This window comes from Onychostruthus taczanowskii, unplaced genomic scaffold (assembly GCF_017590055.1).
Source record: "Onychostruthus taczanowskii isolate IOZ18803 unplaced genomic scaffold, ASM1759005v1 scaffold10, whole genome shotgun sequence".
Lineage (NCBI taxonomy): Eukaryota > Metazoa > Chordata > Aves > Passeriformes > Passeridae > Onychostruthus > Onychostruthus taczanowskii.
The window spans coordinates 12,309,975-12,331,013 of NW_024496526.1; the positions used below are offsets into that span (position 1 = coordinate 12,309,975).

Consider the following 21,039-nt stretch of genomic DNA (forward strand, 5'->3'; position numbering starts at 1 on the left):
TCAGGTGGAAGGGTCCCTGATGTTGGCTTGTAAATCCACTGATGTCCTTCTTCTCCCAGCACAGCCCCCTTTGGCATCACTGACATCCCCCAGCCCATCACCCAGCTGCCTGCAAGAGGCCTTGGCTGTGCTGGGTAGCACAATAAAAATGGGACAATAGGAGTTTTTTCACGGTGTATTTGTGCCTTTCTGACACTGGCACAGGGTGCCCAGAGCAGCTGTGGATGCCCCATCTCTGGAAGTGTCCAAGGCCAGGTTGGACAGAGTTTGGAGCAACCTGGGATAGTAGAAGATGTTCCTGCCCATGGCAGGAACAAGATGAGCTTTGAGATCCCTTCCAACCCAAACCTTCTGTGATTCCATGACAGCCACTAGAGCATGGTCTTCCCTTTATCCACCTGCTGTTGCTTTGTCTCTGGGCTGCACAGGAGAATTGAGGTGAGTCAGGGCTGCTGCATTGTGTGTCTGAGCCTTCCCAGGACATCCTGTGTGATCTGTGGGTGCTTTGTTTGTTAGAGACACTTTAGAATTTGTGGCTTGTTGAGCAACAAGCACACTGTTCTTAATGAATAAATCATAGTAAAATGAGCTGTGCAGCCTAGGTAAATGCATTTGTTCATCCCAGTATGTTGATGGTGTCTCAGCAGAAAAAAAAAATAGCACTTAAATGTAGAAAAGGCTTATTTGGTCATCCAGATCATTTTCTCCTGCCAATTCCCAGTAGCATGTTTCAAAGTGCCCATTTACGTAACCTGGTGTTCTTGTCATTACCTCCTGTGACATCTCCGTGTGCAGCTCCAGCTCTGTGGTGGTCAGGAGCCTGCTGTTGGCCCAGGTAGGACAGAGGCTCTCATCTGCTCTGTCTGAATTAAATGAGCTTTATTTTAACAGTTTTTGAGAAATACTAATAGTAATAATAATTTTAAAAAGGAGATTAAAGGAAGCTTCAAGAGATAATCTAAGAATAGATGGAAAGCAGGCTGAACAGGGCTGACAAGTAGAGAACATATTTTTCTGTGGAAGCTTTTGAAAACATAACAATTGTTTGGTACCAGGTTTTACAGAAGGGAGAAAAATGAGGGATGTGATGGATGAGTGGGAAATTTAAGGATGACACTGACAAAACCAGCTGTGTAAACTCAGCCTAGAGTTGGTCTCCCAAGCTGAGGAACAGTAGCTCAGAAATGTTATTTACTTTATTCGTATTTTGTTATGGTAAGGATATTTCTCTGGATAGTGGCTTGAATGTAGAGTTCTTTATTAATGGATTTTAATAGCACATTGGCCTTGCTGTTTTTGTTTGTTTAGTATTGTGCATCATGCCAAAGCTACAAGTTTTCTAGGCATGCCAAAACTAGGATTATTGTGGGTCTTTTTAGTCCCCTGACAACAGCAAGTTATTGCTTGGCTCCTACAGAAAAAAAGAAATATCCTGGTCTCAAAGGCAATGGATGAGCTGAGTACAATGTTATTTACTACTCACCATAAAAAGATATCCATAAAGGCATTCTCTGTCTGAGCAGAGGGCACATCACAGGAGCATTTTTGGAGGAAAATTTTGGTTGGATGAAATCTTTGCTGTATGAATAAATACCTTAGTGTAGAATTAACCCTAAGTAGTTGATAGAAGAGTAATGGCAGTCTGTGAGGAGAGCTTGAAGGAAAGTTAGGTTCCCATCTTGATTTTGTAGCATTGCTCAGTATGGAGAATCGGCTTCCTCTGGACAATATGGAAGTGTAATTCTCAGTAGTAGCTGGCCAGTATTTGATTATATTTGATGAAATTAAGAAATACGGGTGAGGAAACTCCAAAAGGAATGAGCAGCCTCTTAGCAATGGGATGTCTTTGGAAATTCTGTGGTTTACTGAGGGATAACTCACAGCACTTCCTGGGGGTGGAATACAACAGGTTCTTCAGTCTTCGCAGCACAGTCTGTGTTGGAAGGGACCTTTTAAAGGTCATCATGTGAACCCAGTGAGCTCAACCAGGTTGCTCCAAGCCCCATCCAACCTGGCCTTGAACACTTGCAGGGATGGGGCATCCACAGGTTCTCTGGGCAACCTGTGCCAGTATTCTACTATGTTCATTGTAAAATATTCTTTCTTGTATATAAGAAAGCTGTTTATTATAACTTCATCTGCCTTTTTTTTTGTAGTCAATTTATTTTTTTTTTGTCTTATATTTATTTTATAATAGATGTAGATCTTGAGCTGCCTAAAGACTTAGCCCATTTTACCTTCTCTGATAAGTTGATAACCCCTCTGACTAATCCTACTTTGAAACAAGGCACTTTCTTTGTTTCTGTTGAGAGTTAATTACCCAGGCTGTCACACAGCCCAAGGAAAGATGATATTTCATACGGTGGTGGAACAGAACTCTTTAGAGAACTGCCTAAGAAATGCTTCTCATAAATCTATCATGAGAAAATTTCTTTTACTTATCATAATGTATTATGAATCGCTTTGAGTGGCAACCTAAGCAGATGGAACAGAATATCAGTGGGATATTTGAGAGTTTTATTTGGGGGAAAAAAGTGAGTCTGTTTTAGAAATATTTGTATATGTGTGTGCATGGATGTCATCTCACTGAGGTGAGCATACAAAGCATACAAAGTTGAAATATCTCAAACATTCCAATATCACTTGAATGGATTCAGTCAGAAATAATTAAGATACCCAATTCCATTGGCTTTGGAGCTGCAAATGAAGAGGCACCACAACAGAGGGAGATCAGAGGCAGCAATGACAGCCAGAGCACATTGTATGGGCACAGGTCTGCAGCGCTGGGGAAGAGTTACAGCGTGGGTGAGGTGGGAAATGATTGCAGCTGTCAGGCTGAGGGGTGGCCGCCGTAAAGAAACAGCAACAGCACCATCACAGGGAATCAGGAGAGGAGAAATAGAGCAGCACTGAGCTGAAGGAGCTGTTGCTGCTGCTGTTTTTTAAGGCACTGTTTACAAAAGCAACATCAGTATTTCTTGTACCTCTAGAAGGAAGATATTTTCCAGTGGATGGATGCCTAAATGAGCCTGAAACCTTTCTTGATACTGACTTCAGCGTGAAGAGCAGGAGGGAGGCAGTGAATTGCTGCTGTGGGTTGATGCCCAGGCTGTAACACAGTTCTGGTTCAGAGTGAACAGCAGGCTTGGGCATGGTTCAGCCAGTAAATCCAGCTCTGAACCAGACTAATCTCTATGCCTTAGCCTTGGTGTTTCATGGTGGTCTGGGGGTTTCGGACAGCAGCTGCTTCTGGGTTGAGTTTTGTTGTTAGGGTGTTTTTCCCCTCTGTGCTGCAGTTACTGTCACCTGGGTAGATGGGGGAAGCCCTTCCTAAAAGAGTCACAAAATTAGTAAATTTGGTATTCTGTAGGTGAGGAATCAAGAGGGAGTGTTTGCATGATGAAAACCAAACAGAAATAAAGGACATAAAAATGAGAAACATCAGAACAGTGGTAGGGATGAAGTTCAGTTATTTCTATAACCATCATTGCCAGAGCTGTCAGAGGGATGAAGCTGCCTCTAATAAAGGCTGATCTGAGCAGCCACTGGCTTTCATGATCTAACATGAAATCTCTTTTTTGTTTAAATTAAAATAATACATACAGACATGACAAGCAGATAATAGGAACCGGGGGAGAATGAATGCAGCATGGTAAGTAGGAAGGTGCAGGAATTATTCCACACTGCCAACCCAGGACTGGTGCCACTAATTCCATGGAAACCCCCAGGGTTTGGCCACCTTCTACTGCTGTTCTGCGCACCAAGAGCTCCACAGCCACTGCTGGGCTCTGCAAAGTCTCTCTTTCCATATGCCAGCTCCTAAAACAGCTGTGGGGTTGTGCCTTTTTGGAGGAACCTGTTGGGTTTTAATTCATGAGGTGCTGGTCCTGCAGATGTCTGGTGGTGTGATTTTAAGAGATGGTGATCTTGTGAGGGCTTTCATGTCAAACCAGCTTAAGGTGAAAGTAAAGCTTTAAAATGCCATTTTTGAAACCCAGAAAAAGCAAAGCATTTGGAAAGAGGTACAAAGAGAACTTGTGAGGTGTGGGAAGCAGGTTTTATCTGCTTCTCCCAAGAATACATTCCACACTGCTCCAGCTGGCAGGCAGGTCCCTCACACGTCTGATGGGAGCTGCCAAGAGAAGAGCTCTCTTGCCTCCCCCATCCTGTAGTTCTGTCTGTTGGGGAGAGAGCCTGTGTCTGTCTCCTGCCTGTGCCAGCTCTGGAGATGGCCAGTGTAATGCAGAAGGAGTACACAACTGGGCTGTACACTTAATTCTGCAGAATTTGTCATGGCCACAGCCTAATAAGGAAGGTAATTACTGCATATTGTTGAGCACCAGCTTCACAACAGGTACTTTAGCCAACGTGTGTCCTTTACATAATTCATTTTTATCACTGCCTTCTTTGAACTAAACCAAGTAGAAATTAATTTTAGTCATTGCTGTTCTTCACAAGTGATGCCATAACCTCACGTTGAATGGTGTTGTCAGTCTGCCAAATGCCTTCTCCTTAAGAAGTTCTTGTTTTGTGTTGGTTGCGCAGGTCACATCAGAGGATGGGAGTTGGTCGGTTGCGGTGATTAAAACCTGTCTTACATCTTTGGTTTAGGTTACATTGAAGAGCCTTGCACGGTCCCATGCCCGTTTGATTGCAAATTAAGCGATTGGTCCAGTTGGTCTCCTTGCAGCTCCTCCTGTGGACCAGGGGTGAGAGTCCGATCCAAGTGGCTCAAGGAGAAGCCCTACAATGGAGGTCGTCCCTGCCCCAAGCTGGACCTCAAGAATCAGGTGAGCCCTGTTCTGATAGCCAACAGAAATCTCTGTGCCGTGTTCCGAGTCGGGATCCAAAGTTCCTGTGCTGGTGAAGAAGGTAAAGACAGGAGTTATCTCTGGCACCACACCTTGGGTCACGTTTTGTAGGCAATCCTTGAACTTCTTGAGGACTGAGGGGAGAAATGCTCACATATCAGCAGAATTTGACCTGAAACACCATATTTCTTATATGAAGAAATTGTTATCTCCCAGAACACAGGAAGCCCTGGAGCAATAATCCCACCTGGACAGTGTGTAGACATCAGAGAACTCAGATGTCACAGATATTTTAAAAACTTTTTAATTCTTTCTGAGACTCTGGTTGCTGTAGAAACATTTGTTAAATAAAAATTGCTATTTTTAGCAACATTTCCCTTCAACACAGCACAGGTTCCCTTGAACATTGGTCAGTCTTTGTATATTCAATATTGAAGTATCCCATCACAGGAAAATAATCTTTAAATTACTACTCTTAAAGAAAGATCAGCATCTATTTAAATGCTACTTAATGCTGTATGCATTTCTGCAAAGTGCCTAGTGATTTCCTACATTTGCTGATTAATTCTCTAGCACTAATTAACACTGATGAAGTACTGTTTAGTTTTGTCTGCCCTATATTTCAGATTCAGGCATGAAAATGAATTAATAAGACAGAAACAGTCATGCTGAAGGAACTTCATATATATGTTATGAAGAATTTGAATATGTATATGTATATAATATGTGACCTGTAGAAGTACTTCAGTGATATCATATAAAGATTTATTTGGTAGGTGCTAGAGCTGGTGGATTCAGTTGTTTTTCTGCACAACTTTTGTTGCATCAGTCGTGTCCTGGAATGCAGCACCACTTCCAGCTCCTGAGTATGAACTTGCCTCATTTTCCTCACAGTTAATTTTGTTTTCCTGTGAGAAATTTGGTAAATACTCCTTGGATTTTTTTCCCCTTCTTATTTTTCCTTATTTCTATTTGAAATTCATTGGAAGTAGGCTAACAGAAGCAACAGGGACTACAGAAATATAAAACTGCTATAAAGTGTATGTTGTCCATAGCTCAGTGCTTTCCTTAATAGATCAGACAGATCACCAGAGAGGCAAAGTGAAATCCCACAGTAAGTGATAAGGTAACAATAAGCTCCTTTGTAATGAAAAGATACTGGGGTTTGTTACCCACAGACACAGCAGACTCCTTCCATTAATAGCAAACTTATTGCCATCATGTGTTGCTTATTCCCACACACATTAGAGTTGCCAGTTTCAAAAGCCTTTCAGAGGATATTAAAGGAAAGAAATTGTTCAAACTTGGAAGTTATGTCTTTGTACAGTTTATTGGTGCACAGTGCTTGCAAAGTGCCACGGCTGGTATTAATATAAACGTGGTTGGTGCTTTTTGCCTCTTTACCAGGAGCACATGTCATGATCTAAAACCCACTGAATTCATTAGAGGCTTTCTGTTGCAGGCTGTAGTAGAAATAATGTAGAATTGTATTCAGGGCTGTTTCTTTAGGTTTGTGGCTTCTTGTTTTTCAAGGTGTCCTTTTGGTTGGTTGCTTTTCAGAACTTTTTTCCTTCCTTTGTGAGTTTTTTTTAGGATAAACCAGAAGTTATTTCTAACTGATTTGGCACACAAATGGTTTATCTTCTTCCAATTCAGATTTAAAGGATTGAGTGCAATTCTGTATATTTCAGAGCTTTTAAGGTGAGAAGAAATTGTCGTGCTGACAAGGAAAGAGTGTATATGTGTACACTTAGACATGCACACAAATGCACTTGTTTTGCCTGTGAGTCTGTTCATTGCCTTCCTGAATGCTTCTCAATACTTTGTTAGCTTCAGAAGGAGTTTTGCTCTGCATCCACTGGGCTTGGACTTCCAGCCCAGATTTAACACACTGAGGTCCCTGGGCACGTTGCAGGATGCACAAGTTGCCTACCCAGATGGTGAAGTAATGAGCTGATGGCACTGCTGCTGAGCTAAGCTGGACACATATCATTAATCCACTGTCAGGCAGATTGTCTGCTGCTGTTCCCTCTGGTCTGGGCAGCTTTTAAATCCTAGAGCAAAGCTCTGCAGATTCATTATATATAAAAATGTGACATCCTAATTATTTTGCGTAATCTGGATTAAATACCTGCAGTAAATGCTGGCTTTTGTTTGGTATCAGATAGGATAAAACTATATAGCAGTAAAGCAGTGTAGCACCATTGTGCTGAGTTTTACTTTCCAGTGGCTACTGTGTTGTGTTTTATGCATTTGATAAGATTTTAGATAACTTAGAACAAATAATGAATTCCTCCAGGTGCTAGCAGATTTCACTTATGATTTGCATTTTATTTTCTCTAGTATCTTTAATTATTTTGGTTTTGATTATTGCTTCTGAAGTTGGGTCTTGCTATTGCTTAATCTATTACTTTGGAGAACTCTCCACTTTTCCACTGTCTTATAATTAAATCCCCAAGTCAGTTTGTGTGTTTTTCTTAAGGCAGATAATAATTTTACCCTCTTTTTGGGCAGGGTGCTCTCTAGGCTTTTTGGCAGACCCATGTATATCCTTTTCTCTAGTGCTTTTCAGATATTTGACATAAATCTAACTATGGTGTTACTTGAAACACTATTTTAGCAATTCTTTCTTACTGTTTCCCACCATGTCTGGAGCTCTGCCAATACAGATATTTAGTAAAGCTACTGCTTTGGACAGAGGGACAATTTGCATGATCAAAAAAAATTTGTTATGAAGATAAGGGTTATTTGAGTCACATAAACTGTGTTGTAAAAGACTGTCCCCCAAGAATTTGTCCAGTCACTGTAGTGCAGCTTGCTTGTGTATGAGGGATAGAATATTTTAGGAGAAATTTGATTTTATACAGAAATAATGGCATGTCCCATTACTGCATGTTATTCCATGGGGTTTGTGGTCCTTATTCCACACAGAGTTTGACTCTTCTGGACTATCTTGAAGCCATTCTTTTGGATGTGTTCATCTGCCTGTAGAGCCTCTCAAGCAGCCCACTCTTTTTGCAAGAGATGTGAGAAGTAAACTCAGAGTTGGGAGAATTAATTCAGCTTTTTTGTATTTATTCTTCTCATTGTAGGCGATGGACAAGGTTGAGCCCTTCAAGATTTTATTCCAGGCTATTTTCTAATAGAGGTGCCAGACATTTGCATGGGCTGAATGCTCATGGTATTCTGATAAAATCACTTGATTTGATGTGGTCCCTTTAGCCTTAAACTCTGTCTGTGTTGCTGCCCTGTGAAATTAAAGGATAAATTACAATATCTGGGGGAAAAGATGACAGTATTTTAACACAGCTCCATGTAATATGCAGAATTACTTTTGCTTTTTACCTCTGTTTGAAAATGGCTGAAGAGCTGGCTAACTACATTTTGCTCCATCTCTTAAAGAAAATGGGCTTTGCATGTAGGGGCTGTGCAGCTCTTATCTGAGGATGTGATTGCTTCTGAACAGCCGATTGGATTAGGGGGTCAGCTGGCAGATGTTCTTGGCTGTGCTGTGCATGTTAAAAGAGGTGTAGCATTTACATTTTTCTATCCCTGCTCTTCTCTGAATGCACTTACACAGCATGCCGTTGCTATTTAATATGTAGTTCTACATGATGAAAGGTTAAATATGAGTTAAGGGGGGTTTATTGCTTGAATATTCTTTTATAGGTTTTTAGGATTACTGTGAGAAAATGCATCTTATTTTCAAGACTCATGAATTCCAAGGATTATTTTTTTATTGATTGCTCTTATACATATTCTTGTCAAGGTTTTCCCTCCTTCTCCTTCCTCCCCCTCTCTCCCTTAGCCAATACTGCTAAAGGACAAATATCATAGCAAGTAGTTTATCCCCTCTATTTATGCTGTATATATTTAAGCAAACGTTTTTAAAGGACTGGGAGTATTTGTAATGGCAGGCATAGCAGGAGAAAAATGTAGTGTATTTAGAATGTAAACTTACTGCTTTCATTAAAATGAATATTTTATTCTTAATGACATTTTCTGGTGTTCACTGTAGAATATGAGAAATACAGACACTTTGCACATTAGAACTGCAAGTACTGCTCCTGAAATTGCATAGAGGAGTTTAAGGAAAGGAAAAAGGAGGGTGGTGGTGAGCTTACAGACCAGATCTCTCAGGTGTAAAGATGTATGAATTTCTGGAATTTTTTCATAGAAAGTAGCTGCTTTAGGTCCACTTGAACTTCAGAGAAAGCAGTTATTTTCAGCATTTTCAAAACTTTTAGACTCTTGTATTAAAAGCTAAGTGTGAACCCAGCATCTTTCATTGCTGTCACTGAATTAGCTCCCATCTACTCCCTGGCTGGTGAATTGCATGTATAACCTTCTCCTTCCAGCATTAGGAATTGTCCTTCAAGAATATCATTATTAATGTACTAACTATAAATAGCTCCTGCTGAAATCACTTCTTTTATAATACAGATTTCTAATTTTCAGAGAAGTCACTGAACTTTTTGAGGCTCTCAGAATCTCTTCCTCTCTGGATTTCAGGTGCCAGTAGTTTATTCCATTAGCTGTGTCAGATCCCTTCCTGTGCCATACAGGAAATCATCTGTCTTGTATTTTTATCTGGCTCTATCAGCACTCATTTGCTTCAAGTGCAACTTAACTTCTGGGAAAAAAAAAATCCTATTCTTAATCTCAGTTTTACCTTCAGAAGATCTGATTTGCTCCCATTCTGCCTTAAAGGAATGAATTACAGCATAAAACGCATCTGTCCTCTGATTCTAGTTCAGTTTTACAGTATCATAAAAATGACAAGTTTTTTTGCCTGCTGCACTAATGTGGGAGAATTTTCAGTGTCAAAAAATAGCAAGAACCTCCTGTTTCCCTTTACACTTTTCTTGCTGTGACTGGAAGTTTTGGTGCTAAACTGCAATTTAGTTTGTTAAATGAGCAGAAGTAGGAGCCAAATCTGAGCAGCCTGAGCAGTATCTCACCTGCCTGAAGTGAGTTTCCATGTGGGTGGGTGTTGCTTCACTTCCTTGGGAAATTGAACCAGTCCCATGTTCTCCTTCAGAAGAATAACCCTGTAGTGTCTACTCTAATTCTCAGCATGTATTAATTTTATATTTATCTTCAATAGCTATCCACACTTGATTTTCATTCCTCCTGCAGGTTTTCTGTTGAATAAAGAGTCATATAAGCATATTTTCACAATTGCCACTCGTAAAAAGCTTTAGCTTCAGGAATGGAGCTGTTTAACAACTCCCTCTAAAGTATTTTTCCCTTGGCTTTTTTTTTTTTTTCTTTTTTTTTTTTTTTTTTTTCTTCTAGATTGCTTCTTTAAACTTCCCTTTAATAAAAAAGAAACTTGATGTATGGTGTAATGCTGCTTTCTGTAATTGTGAGAGAACATTTGCACTTTGTGAAGTTAAATATGTTACAGTGTCAATCTCCTTCCTGGCATTACTTTCAAATTCAAAGAATTAGAAGCCTTGTGCTAATTAATTAAACTACATTTTTTTTCTGCCTACTACAGCCCCTACCAATTCTTTAATGAGATATATACCAAAGCATGAACGTTTTGTTGAATTGAAATTTATGTTTGCATCTCTGGAACTAGGAATGGAATATAATTATTTCTGATTCAACTAGAGTTCCCATGTTTGTTGTTGAAAGGAATATTTATTGTTCAGTGTGACAGCTTTTTGCAAAGTATAGGGAAAGAGAAGAATTAAAGTGCTCTGTCCCGTTGATTTCTTTCAGGGGAGATGGAATTAAATGGGAAATCAGCCATAGAAAGCTGGGTGGCCCAGTGAAGAAAGTATTAGCATTTATCCTAAGGAACTGAAGTTCAATTGGTTTAGGAAGTGCTTTTTTTTTTTTTTTTAAGGAAAGGAGTGTGGTTTGTGCTGAATCTCTCGTGGACAATATGTCATGTTGGAGGACCTGCAAACAGCATGTGCCATAAATCAGCGTGACAGCATCTAACACTGAGACTGAACTTACTCTTGCTTGTCTTTGTCTTAGGATCAGGAGAACAAGGATTGATGCTTTGGTTATTCCTTGGCAGCAGTTTTAATCTTGGTTTGTTTTTTTTTTTTTTCTCCTTCCTCCTTATAGGAAGTTTTTTCATTTCTATTTCTACATAGTTTTGTAATTTGTTCTCAGCTTTAGGTTTGCAGTTGTTAAGGATGGGAAGATGCTGCATAGCAGTGAAAGTGAGGACCTGGCTTCTGTTCTAATTAGAACAAAATCTAAGAATATTTAGAACAAAAAATATTAGTCCATCTTCACCTTTTCATATGGTAAAAGATGTGAGAAACAGTTGTTTGTCATCTTGCATTTTATCACACATGATTTAGTCTTCAGAGAGAGTAAATTACTTGAGAGAGAGTAAATTACACTTTTGGCAAGTTAAATGAAGATTTTGACACATTTTCCTTTTTTTTTTGCTCGCTTTCATAACTCCTTTCAAAAATTAATTTCCAAAATATGCTCTCGTTGATTGCAAAAAATGGTTTGCTATAACGCAAGACACAAATGTGGAAATTTCTTTTGTAATAGATTCTATGCTAAGTCATGAAATTTGTGACAGTAATTTATAGTTCTGAGAACCTGCCACATAAAAACTTTGAAACTTTTTGAAGTGTGAATGCAGCAAGGTGTTGGACAGGAGTGTGTTGAGCAGGAGGCAGCCTGGATCTGTCCAGTGTAGGCAGCTGCTGTGTAAATCTGAGTCACGGTGCAGAGCATCCAGCAGGAGCTGAGGTGGGGCTGAGTTGGTAAATGAGGTGCTGGTGTTGGCCTGATTTAGCATCTATTACCATCAGAAATCAGTGTGAGGCTATTGGTTGTTAATGAAGGTTTTGGTCACTTCTTTTATTTTGTTAGTGGGCAGCAGTGTCTTCAGAAGGACTGAATTTTGTCATAAATATCTAGCAGATTCTCTGTGTCCCCAGTATAAAGCTGACCCCATTCCAGTGGATGGCTTTATTCCTGGGAGGAGCAGGAGTTTGTTAAACATGGTCTGACTCACCTGCATGCTGTGAATATATCCTGAGCATTCAGAGCAGAAAATTTCTATTTTTCTGACTCTCCTTTATGAATAAGAAAGAATAATTGGAAATGAAGTTACTGCTCAGAGAGGGAGAAGAGACATGAAGATGTATGCTGTGTGAATTCATCTGTCAGAGCTCCTGAGCAGCCAGGAACTCTCAGGTGCCTCTTGCATGATGGTCATTAAAATAACCTTGGTCTTGCCTCTTTTAAAGTATTTAATATTGTTCTGTCTCTGTTGCTCTGTCTAGAGCAGTTCTCATTGATTAATACTTAACAAGTATTAATATTTTTTCTGCTGCAGACATTTCTTGTGGCCATTGCTCAGAAATTATAACCAAATGGTTTGTTGGGTTTGCTTTGTTTTATGCTCTGTAGCTGATTGATAGATTCAGAAACGGACTTCATTTTCTTTTTATGTTGTTTAATTGGTTTCTTCCTCCAAGACAGGAGCATAAAAGTGCAGATGACCTTCTGTCCTCCTCTTGATGTCCCCTCACATGCCCGGAAGGATTCTGCTGGGTTTGCCGTCAGCTAAATGTGTGCACTTGAACCACAAGCTGAATACATGAATTTTGCATTTTCTTTAAGTGACAGCATCAAGATGATCAGCATTACCAGATTGCCAGCTGGAATATAAACCACTCAGAGATTTCGGATTTCAAGGCCCAATTACAGCTCTCTGAGTGGTTGCCAAATACAGCTCCTGTGTCAGGGCTCCTGTTTGCAAGGACTCTTTAACCAAAGTCGAAATATGCTTTAGTCACATTCAGGTGGGTTTGGGAAGGGAAAGGAAAAATTTGAGACATCTCCCATGTACAGCAGTCTGGGGCTCTCCCTGCCTCCTGAACTCCTTCTTTTAGCAGAGCTACCAGGAAGAGAGTTGTAAATACGAGTTTGCACAAATTCAGCTAATCCTTCCTCATTATCTATAAGTCATGACACATTTTTGAGTTATAAATAAGTGTGTTGCAGGATATAGCCAAGACTAGAAAAACCAAAGGTGAGCAGATTTTTGTGTATGAATGAAATGCCAAAGGATAGATTCTTCTTCTCCAATAAGATGTATATTCTGTCCATTCTAATTTTATTTACTGCTTCTCACTGGAGGATTGCATAAATCAGCAGTCCTGTGCAGTTTGTTGTGATTTATTGCTTAATTAAAAGTTATGAAGGCTTTTAATCCGTCTATAATTTATATTATTTTTGAGTCAGCTGTTTTCCATATTGTAACAACCAGGAAACTTGGATCCTTTTATGAAGGAGAACATTTTGTGAGCCCTTGGATTCACTAATAGGTGTAGCCCATAGTGATGCCAGATTGACTTTGGAGTTCAGACTCAGAGCCAAAGATAATTAAATATTAGTGCACTTAATAAAGTTTCTCCAGCATCAATTACAGTTTGATGGCAAATGTAGTCTACATGTTTTTTAGAGTTACAGATTAATTTTAAAAGGGATGCAACTCATGTGTGATTTCACAATGAACAGATGTTAGCTACACATTAATAATTTAAAAAGCAGGCTTAAAATGGTTATGTAGATTTTAATGGAGGATTAATTTGGTTCTAGTGCTGGACCACATGTTGTCAAAACAAAAGTTTTAGTGTTTTGTTTTAGTTTGGTTGTTGGGGATTTTTTTTTTTGTTGGTAGATTGCTGCTGTGTTTTTTCCATAATTAAAGTTATAACCAGCATACTATTTAAAAACAGACCCTTTTTTTCCCTATATGAATTTCTATTTAAGAATAAAAATACTATGCAAAATTCAATTTTTGTAGTGATGGCAGGGATGGTTGGCTTGAGGAAGACCACTCATCTGCTTTAAACTTCAGTAGGTTTGTCTCCCTCTTTCTCAAATATCTTTATTATTTGAAAAGACATGCTAGTTCTCTAGCAAAGCTTTGTCTAATCATGACATTACAGTTTTCAGGTAGAAGGTTTTGAGGTCAGCTTGGATTGCACTATGGCACAGGTTTTGGCAGGAATAAGGGCTCCCTTTAGCTGTGAGGCAGCTGACCTCTGTTGGTTAACTCAGCTTGGCTCTGGTTTCACTTGTGATCCGTGTGGCTTCTGGTGGGATGGATGGGAAGAGCCTTCCCTCAGTCCCAGCTGCCAGTCCCAGCTCTTTGAGACCAGTGGGGTCCTTCCAGGAGCCCCCCTCTCCTCCTTGTGAGTTGTTATCAAACTCTCAACTGCTCTTAACCTTACTTTCAAGTTTTTTCCTACATAACTTCATGTGTAATTACAGTGGTGTCACTGAACGAGCTTCATTGTTTCTTAAACAAAAAATTTGTTCCTCAATTTGTTTTTTTTAAACCCTTTTCTTTGAAATAATATTTTAGAATAATTAATAAAAATCATTAAAGTTGTTTGCTATAAAATCAGGTAGAAAAAGTCATATATCACATTAGGTATAAACTATAGACATCTTTTGGGTAGTCAGGAAGATTTTTATCCAGGCTATTCTGTAGGACTTTGAGAACTGGACAAATATAAGTTAGCATGAACTTTGGCCATTAGAAATGCCAAACCAAATAATATCTGTCAGCTTTGCTGGTCAGTCTCCATTCAAACTCCAATATCTGTTAAGTTTAAATGTCCTTTATGCTCTTATAAGTTAGATTTAAATTATTACTTTGAATTTTAAATTATTACTTCACTAAGTAAAAGTGAGAATTTTTCCTTCTCTAAGTGTCATTATGAGGTTCATGAAGTTTCTAATTAACTGCCAGGCATAAAGAGACTTCATTCTTGTTCCAAGGTGTCTGAGCAAAAAGAATAAGGTGGAAAAGGTTTAGCAGCCTCTTCTAAGCAAGACTTTGAATAGGAATGAAGATCTAGTCATATGCTACTTTTGTAGTGTCTTATTGTATATCTGTTTAACTGGTGAAAAGAATTAGTGTCTGTGTGTTGATGCTGTTATTCAGTGTTCTATTTAATACACGGAGCTGACATTTTTCCTTCTATATTAGAAGCTCTTTGCTCCTCAGTCCATGCTTCCAGGTCGTGCACCTGCAGTGGTTGGACATTCCCTCAGCTGGCTTTGATTTTATTGGGAATGCTTAGTGGTCACTACATCCATCATATGGCTCTTTATCAATGTGCAGATTTTCAACATTCCTTAAAATAAAGCCAGTCTGTTTCTTTAATTTCAATTCTGTGTACTCTCAAGTGGCCCTGTGGAATATAGATTTTTCTTTCTGCCATTTTGTAGCCAGCATTTCAGATTCTGGGGTCACCAATGGTTTTTTTTTTTCATGTTGCTTTTCCCCAGTTTGTAGCTTGGTTGTGAAGTCAGGCAATAAATAAAAAGACGTGAGTTTGTTGGAACACAAACCAGTGAGTACTTGAGCAACTGGAGTAGCAACAGATATTCACTAGAAAATCCATTGGAGAAATCAATTATGCTTTGAGTTTGTCTTGTTGAGAAAATAGAAGTACTTGGTCCTTTCAAAAGAGATACTACTCCAGTGATCAGCAGGTGGGCAGACAAAACAGGCTTTATGGAGAGTCTCACAGGTGAGTAAAACAGTGAGGAAAGATTAATTTTCTATTCTGCATGTTCCCAGAGCAACCATTGACAAAACAACAGGCTTTTTTTGAGAGTGAGATGTGTAAGATTGTATCTTACAGTGCACAGAACATGCACTACTCATTGGGCCTGAGAAAGGAAAGTCATGATTAAACTCAGTTGGATTAAACATTTGCATATAAAAGAGGTTTTTCTTAGTATTCATTTCAGGTCAGTGTTTGATAAATGACTCGCAGATTTTCATCAGCATTCTCACGTCTTGGCTTTTGCATAATAAGATCCTCACAGGAGTTGTATGCAAACAGCAACATTTCAGCCTAGTTACTTATCACACAGCAAATTCAAAGTACAAGTTGTATTTGGGTCATATCTGCATGCTAACCTCAGAAATTAATCCCAGCTAGAGTTAGATTAAATATCTTTTTTACCTTACTTCTGTGTTTTCACCCTGTCATAATAATGTAGCGTATCAGGGTACCTGCGAGCTTGGCAAGGGAAGGGAACACAGATGATTTCTGAAGTCCTTCTGATAACACTAAAAGATTTATTTGTTTTGGAGTAAAACATTTATTCTAGGCAGATCTCTTTTACTCTAGTGATGCTGATTTCATGTGCCTGATTTCTCTACACCTGAATGAAAATTAATTTGTGATTAAATCCCAAGAATAATCAGTGCCTGACAGGCATTGGTTTAAAACTGAGGATGAGACAATTTTCTTTGAGTTCCTAATGAAGGAACTGCCAGGGAGTTAAGGGAGTTACTTCCTCTCCATTCAGAGCAGCATTGGGCAGCATTTCTTCCTACAGCATCCTGTACCAAAAGGCTGGGCTTGAAAATCAGCTGTGAGAAGTTTGGGTGTGGATCCAGGCTCTGCACAGCTCATTTTCCACCTCCATTTGTACTCCCTGTGTGTGCCCAAACCAGTGATCAGCTCTTGGTGGGTGGTGGGACGTGTGCTCCAGCTGCTCCCTGTGCCTGCTGGATCTGCTGGCACTTTGTGGCAGCTCCTCACTCCTGGAACATTCCCAGAAATCCCTGGCATTTGGTGTGGCAGCAGATGCAAACACCAGCTTTATGTCCTGTTTTCCACCCAGTGTTTTTCTAACTACTGCGCTGTTCCAACCAAATGTGTCTGGCCCAACTCTCATCATTTAATTAAATAAAGGCAAATTCCAATTAACTTTTAAGACACCTGGAATTGACTCAGCATTTTTTTTATAAGGCAGTATTAATTTAAACAATATTTCCCTTTTTCTGATCTATTCAGTGAAGGTGAGACCTTGGATCCAAGTTAGATGTAAAGCCCTAAAACGTGGCCTCCCTGTAGAATAGTCAAACATTTCACATATCAGGAATTTTCATGTTTTTTCTGGATTGTGATCCCATCTGCAGAATGGGCAACAGATGACATTTGATTTAAACAACCAAAAGATAATTTTTTTGGCATGAACTAACGTTTATCATTAGAGTTAATAATGAAAGAAACAATCAGTCTCCACATGCTTCCCTGAAATATGTCCAATAGTATTTGGAACACTGTTGGAGTATCATTTAAATGGTGAAATGAGGAACATTTATTTTTTTTTTTAAAGGGTTCATGTGGGAAATGGGAAAAATGGGAAAAAACCAAATGTTTGCAGCATGTCTCAGAGTCACACAAATATGAGATGCTCTCAGGATTGTACTGCAAGCATCCAAGGGAAGGGAGTACTCTTCCCAGAAACTGATTACAGCAGAGCCAGGTGAGGCCAGAATAACCTGAGAGAATGTAATTCTATTTAAAGTAAAATAAAAGTATTGTCAGAGGTGTGTGCTTTCTGTTTCCTTAGTTTAAATTCCTGCTGTTAGGAGTTCTTTCCCTCCATTATGCTTTGGGGGGAAAAGACTTATTTATTTTCAGTTCTTTTTACTTATATTGTGTTACTTGCAGTGTATAAATAGATTTTGTTTAAGGAAGACTCCCCCTTTTCAATTTTACTATATGAAACTGCTACTATTATGTTTGATGTGTATAAGGGTAACTAAATAATGGAACTTAACACATCCTTCCTAATTTGCTGGGAGGTAAATTCTTCCCTTAAATAATAGGCCTTTTCCTATTTCCATTAAATTCAATTGATTAAAAGTCCTAATGGCTTGTATAGAAACCAAAATGGGGCCACTTCTGTGTTGATTCCACACAGCCTTGCTCGGTTCCAAAATTGAAGCTGTTGCAAGCAGCATGGATTGGAAAGAAAAGAAACATTTTTAATCTAAAGGCGATTACTAAAAGCAAACATGTTGGTTCAATGTGGGTTTTTAAAATTATATTTTGTAACAAACTGTAAAAAATAAGTGTTTCTCTTAGTAGCTTTACATTAGTCGTTGCTTAAGCCAATTTATCTTTTCTTTGATACCCCAGAACTAACGAAAACCTATTAAGAGCTGCTAGACAAAACCCAATTCATTACCTACTTGCAATCAAAGATCACTTTCTCAGTGGTCTTGAATTTAATTTGCCTTTAATTCGAGGTTTCATTAGGATAATTGTCTATTGGTTCACTTCTGTAATTGAAGGTTTGCAGGAAAATTAATGTCTGATCAGCCAAGGGAGAGGAGCGGTGTCACGCTGCCTGCTCCAGGTTCACACATGAAACACTTGTGGTGTTTTCACAGGACACAGGACTTACCACAGTCACAGAAGCTGCAAGCAACTGCATTTTCCAGTTGAAAACATTATTAAGTTTTGCCTTGGCGTTGGACAGACGGTCTGCATTACTCCTGAAAGCCTGGCCCATCCTCTCCTGTTGAAAATCATTCCCAGGCTGGGAGGATGGGTATTTTCTTCTGTCTCATCTTTGCTGAAGTTTCCATTAGTGCTAAAAGCTCTGCTGTCTGGTATTTTCTTTATAGCAAAAAACCATCTCTATTCTCTAATGATAAGAGAGAGATCCCTTGCAGCTTCCTGTCTCTAGACATATTGAAACCTTTTAGCCACTCCTTGCAAAATGTGAACTTCATTCTCAAAATTGTTGTGTTGTTTTTCTTCTGCATTTCTTTGTGTTGGAATTTGGGAGATTAAGTGTCCAGATTTGTACACACCACACCAGAGAGGGTCTTAGCAAGGCTTTGTAAAACACTGGTAATTGCATTCCACTTTCTGGAGAAATTCTAAGCTAAAACCTTCCTCAACTGCAATTTTGTCTGGTTTATTTCACAGCCACATCACATAATGTTTCATCTTGTGATTCCCCCCTGTAGTTTCCCAAGGCTGATTTTTGGGGTGTTTTTAGTCTCCAATATGTGATCCACGCTCTGTTCTCCTGAACTGCAGCCTCTCTCCCACACTCCTGTCCAGCTCCATGTGGATCTTGCTCCACACTGTCCCACTCCTCTTGTAGAAAAATGTCATTTAGCTTCTCTCTTCAGTAAAATTTTAACAGGGCCATGGCTATTTGTGTGCCAGTATAATTGGTGAAATATTATCCAAGGCTGGCTGGCAGAGCATTCCCTCTGCAGTGATGCTAATAACTTCCCTCCAGCCTGACGTTCCCCATTTCATGCTGCTGTTGCTGTCCTACCTCTAGCCATTTCAGGCCAATTTAAAATTTCTGTACTAATCCCCTATCTTCTTCAATTTAACTAAAAACTTCCCAGGTGACACAACATTAAAGCTTTCCCAAAAATCAGACTGCCAAGATCAATTTAATTTCCTTTCTCTGGAAACTGAGAGGTTTTTTTCTCTGAGAAAGATGTCAGATCAGTGTGCCTTACTTGTATTAAATCCATGTGGTATTCCCCCCTCCAAATTCTTTTAAATTCACTGGCTTGGATTATTCTTTCTTTAATAACTGTTCTAAGGTTTTGCTGCTGCTAAGCATAGAAGAAAGAGCTTTTAGTTGCTCTGATAACTTTTTTTCCTTATTAAATATAGATGTGACATTTATTATTTCTGATTGTATGATATTGTTTGTGTCTTGTTAGATTTATAAAACTTGCTATCCCACGTGAAATTTAGTATTCCAGTTCATTCACTAGTTTGAATGGAAATTACTTAATTTCTGGACTTTTTTTCCCCTTGAGCTTTGTGCTCATCTCAACCTTGATACTTTCTGTTTGATTATCATCATTGACATCAATGAGAATTGAAGCATGTATTCATGTAATTTGGTGTTACCTGCTGCCTTTGGTCTGTACTCCAGTGTAGTAGCTCTGCTCCTGTGCAGATTATCTCTTCATGTAGCATTTGTCACTTTTCATCACTTCTTTTAATAACTTCAGAGCAGCTCCCTTGTCTGGCCTGTGGCAGCTGCCCCTCGCTGCCTCCTCTGCTCTCCTCCTCTGCCATTTCCAACCCCTAAGGATGGGCTTCCCTTTGGTGCTTTCTTCACCTCCTCTCCCTCATCCCTGAAGGACTTGTTCTGATCTCCTCAACCAGAGAGCTCTGGGCATGCTGCCTGTGAGTTTTTATTTCTGACTGAGATGTGGATCCCTGCAAGTACCAACTTCTCTGACTGAAAACTTCCAGTCTCCTTCCCCTGGCAGATCTTCCAGCCTCACGATCAGTGACTTCCCAGCTGGATCCCTCACTGTGCACAAGTTGCCCTTTTGAAGCCAAGAGCTGAAAATGCCAGCCTGTCTTTTCTAAGGGTTCTGTGAATGTTGGTGAATACTTTAATTTGGAATTGTCATATAATCACGTGCTTCAAATTTACTTTTATAACCAGCTCTTTCATTCCTCTTCCCTAGGAGGAAAAAAAATCTGAAATAGCACCTTGTTTCAGTGGCTGAATGAAATTGTCAGTGACTGCTTTTGGGAATATCTGATTCTAGTATTTTTATTAGCAGCATTTGTTCTGCAATAAATGAGAAGTCTCTTTTTTTAAATAGTGGTCCAATAACACTCTTTTCATATGAAAATCTCTCTTTGGAGGTCTGTGGTGTGTTGCTCAACAGTATTATCACAGTGAAACCGTCCCAGTGTTACCTTCTGGTCCCGTGACAATTTCAGCCTGGTTTTGATAAACTTCTTCAATAATTTAATTCACTGAGTCTCATTTGCCTCTCACTCTGGTGAATCTACATGACATCAGGTAAGTCCCTTCTGATTTATATGTCTGTAAGGAGAAACTTGAGGTGGCTACATATCATCTTTATTTGGAGCCTTACAGAGCTGCACTGTGCTGCTTCTCAGCAGGAAACACAAACATTTGTATTTGCTTCCTGCTGCGTGAATTGTAACGTTCTGGGAAGAGTTTAGATTTTCCAGTAGAACAACTAAAGAAGTATTTTAGTATGAATTTTGACTTATAATATGTATGTATTAGTATATCCACAGATAGACACAGAGAAGATACTGGAGAAAAAATGAAATTATGAGCAAAGTTGAACAAACACTGTGTACTTCTTTTGATTGGCCTAAACGCTCCCTTATGGCACGAATTCAGTAAGAACTTCCAGGGGTCAGTTGGAAGGAAATATCCATGTAAGATACTGAGATGACTTAAATCCTGTTGACATGTGCAGAAATCAATAGAGCACTTTGGTTTTGTTGCATGGCTTTGCAGAAGCTGAAATTGCCTTCCTCCTCTGGTACTGCCCTTCAGTCAAGCATTTGGTTACGCATTCACTGATTCTGTGCTCAATCTTGCCACTCTTCAGCCTTAAACACAAGATTGAGTATTCAACTGC

The 21,039-nt window shown here is 39.3% G+C and overlaps 1 protein-coding gene across 1 annotated transcript in view; it reads left to right on the forward strand.

Annotated features, from left to right (window-relative positions):
• Nucleotides 1–21,039, forward strand: part of THSD7B (thrombospondin type 1 domain containing 7B) — a 243,286-nt gene that overhangs the window by 163,036 nt on the left and 59,211 nt on the right. The window contains exon 15 of the mRNA XM_041407405.1: nucleotides 4,612–4,790. Coding sequence (XP_041263339.1) covers nucleotides 4,612–4,790 — 179 coding nt within the window. The remainder of the gene's footprint in view (nucleotides 1–4,611; nucleotides 4,791–21,039) is intronic.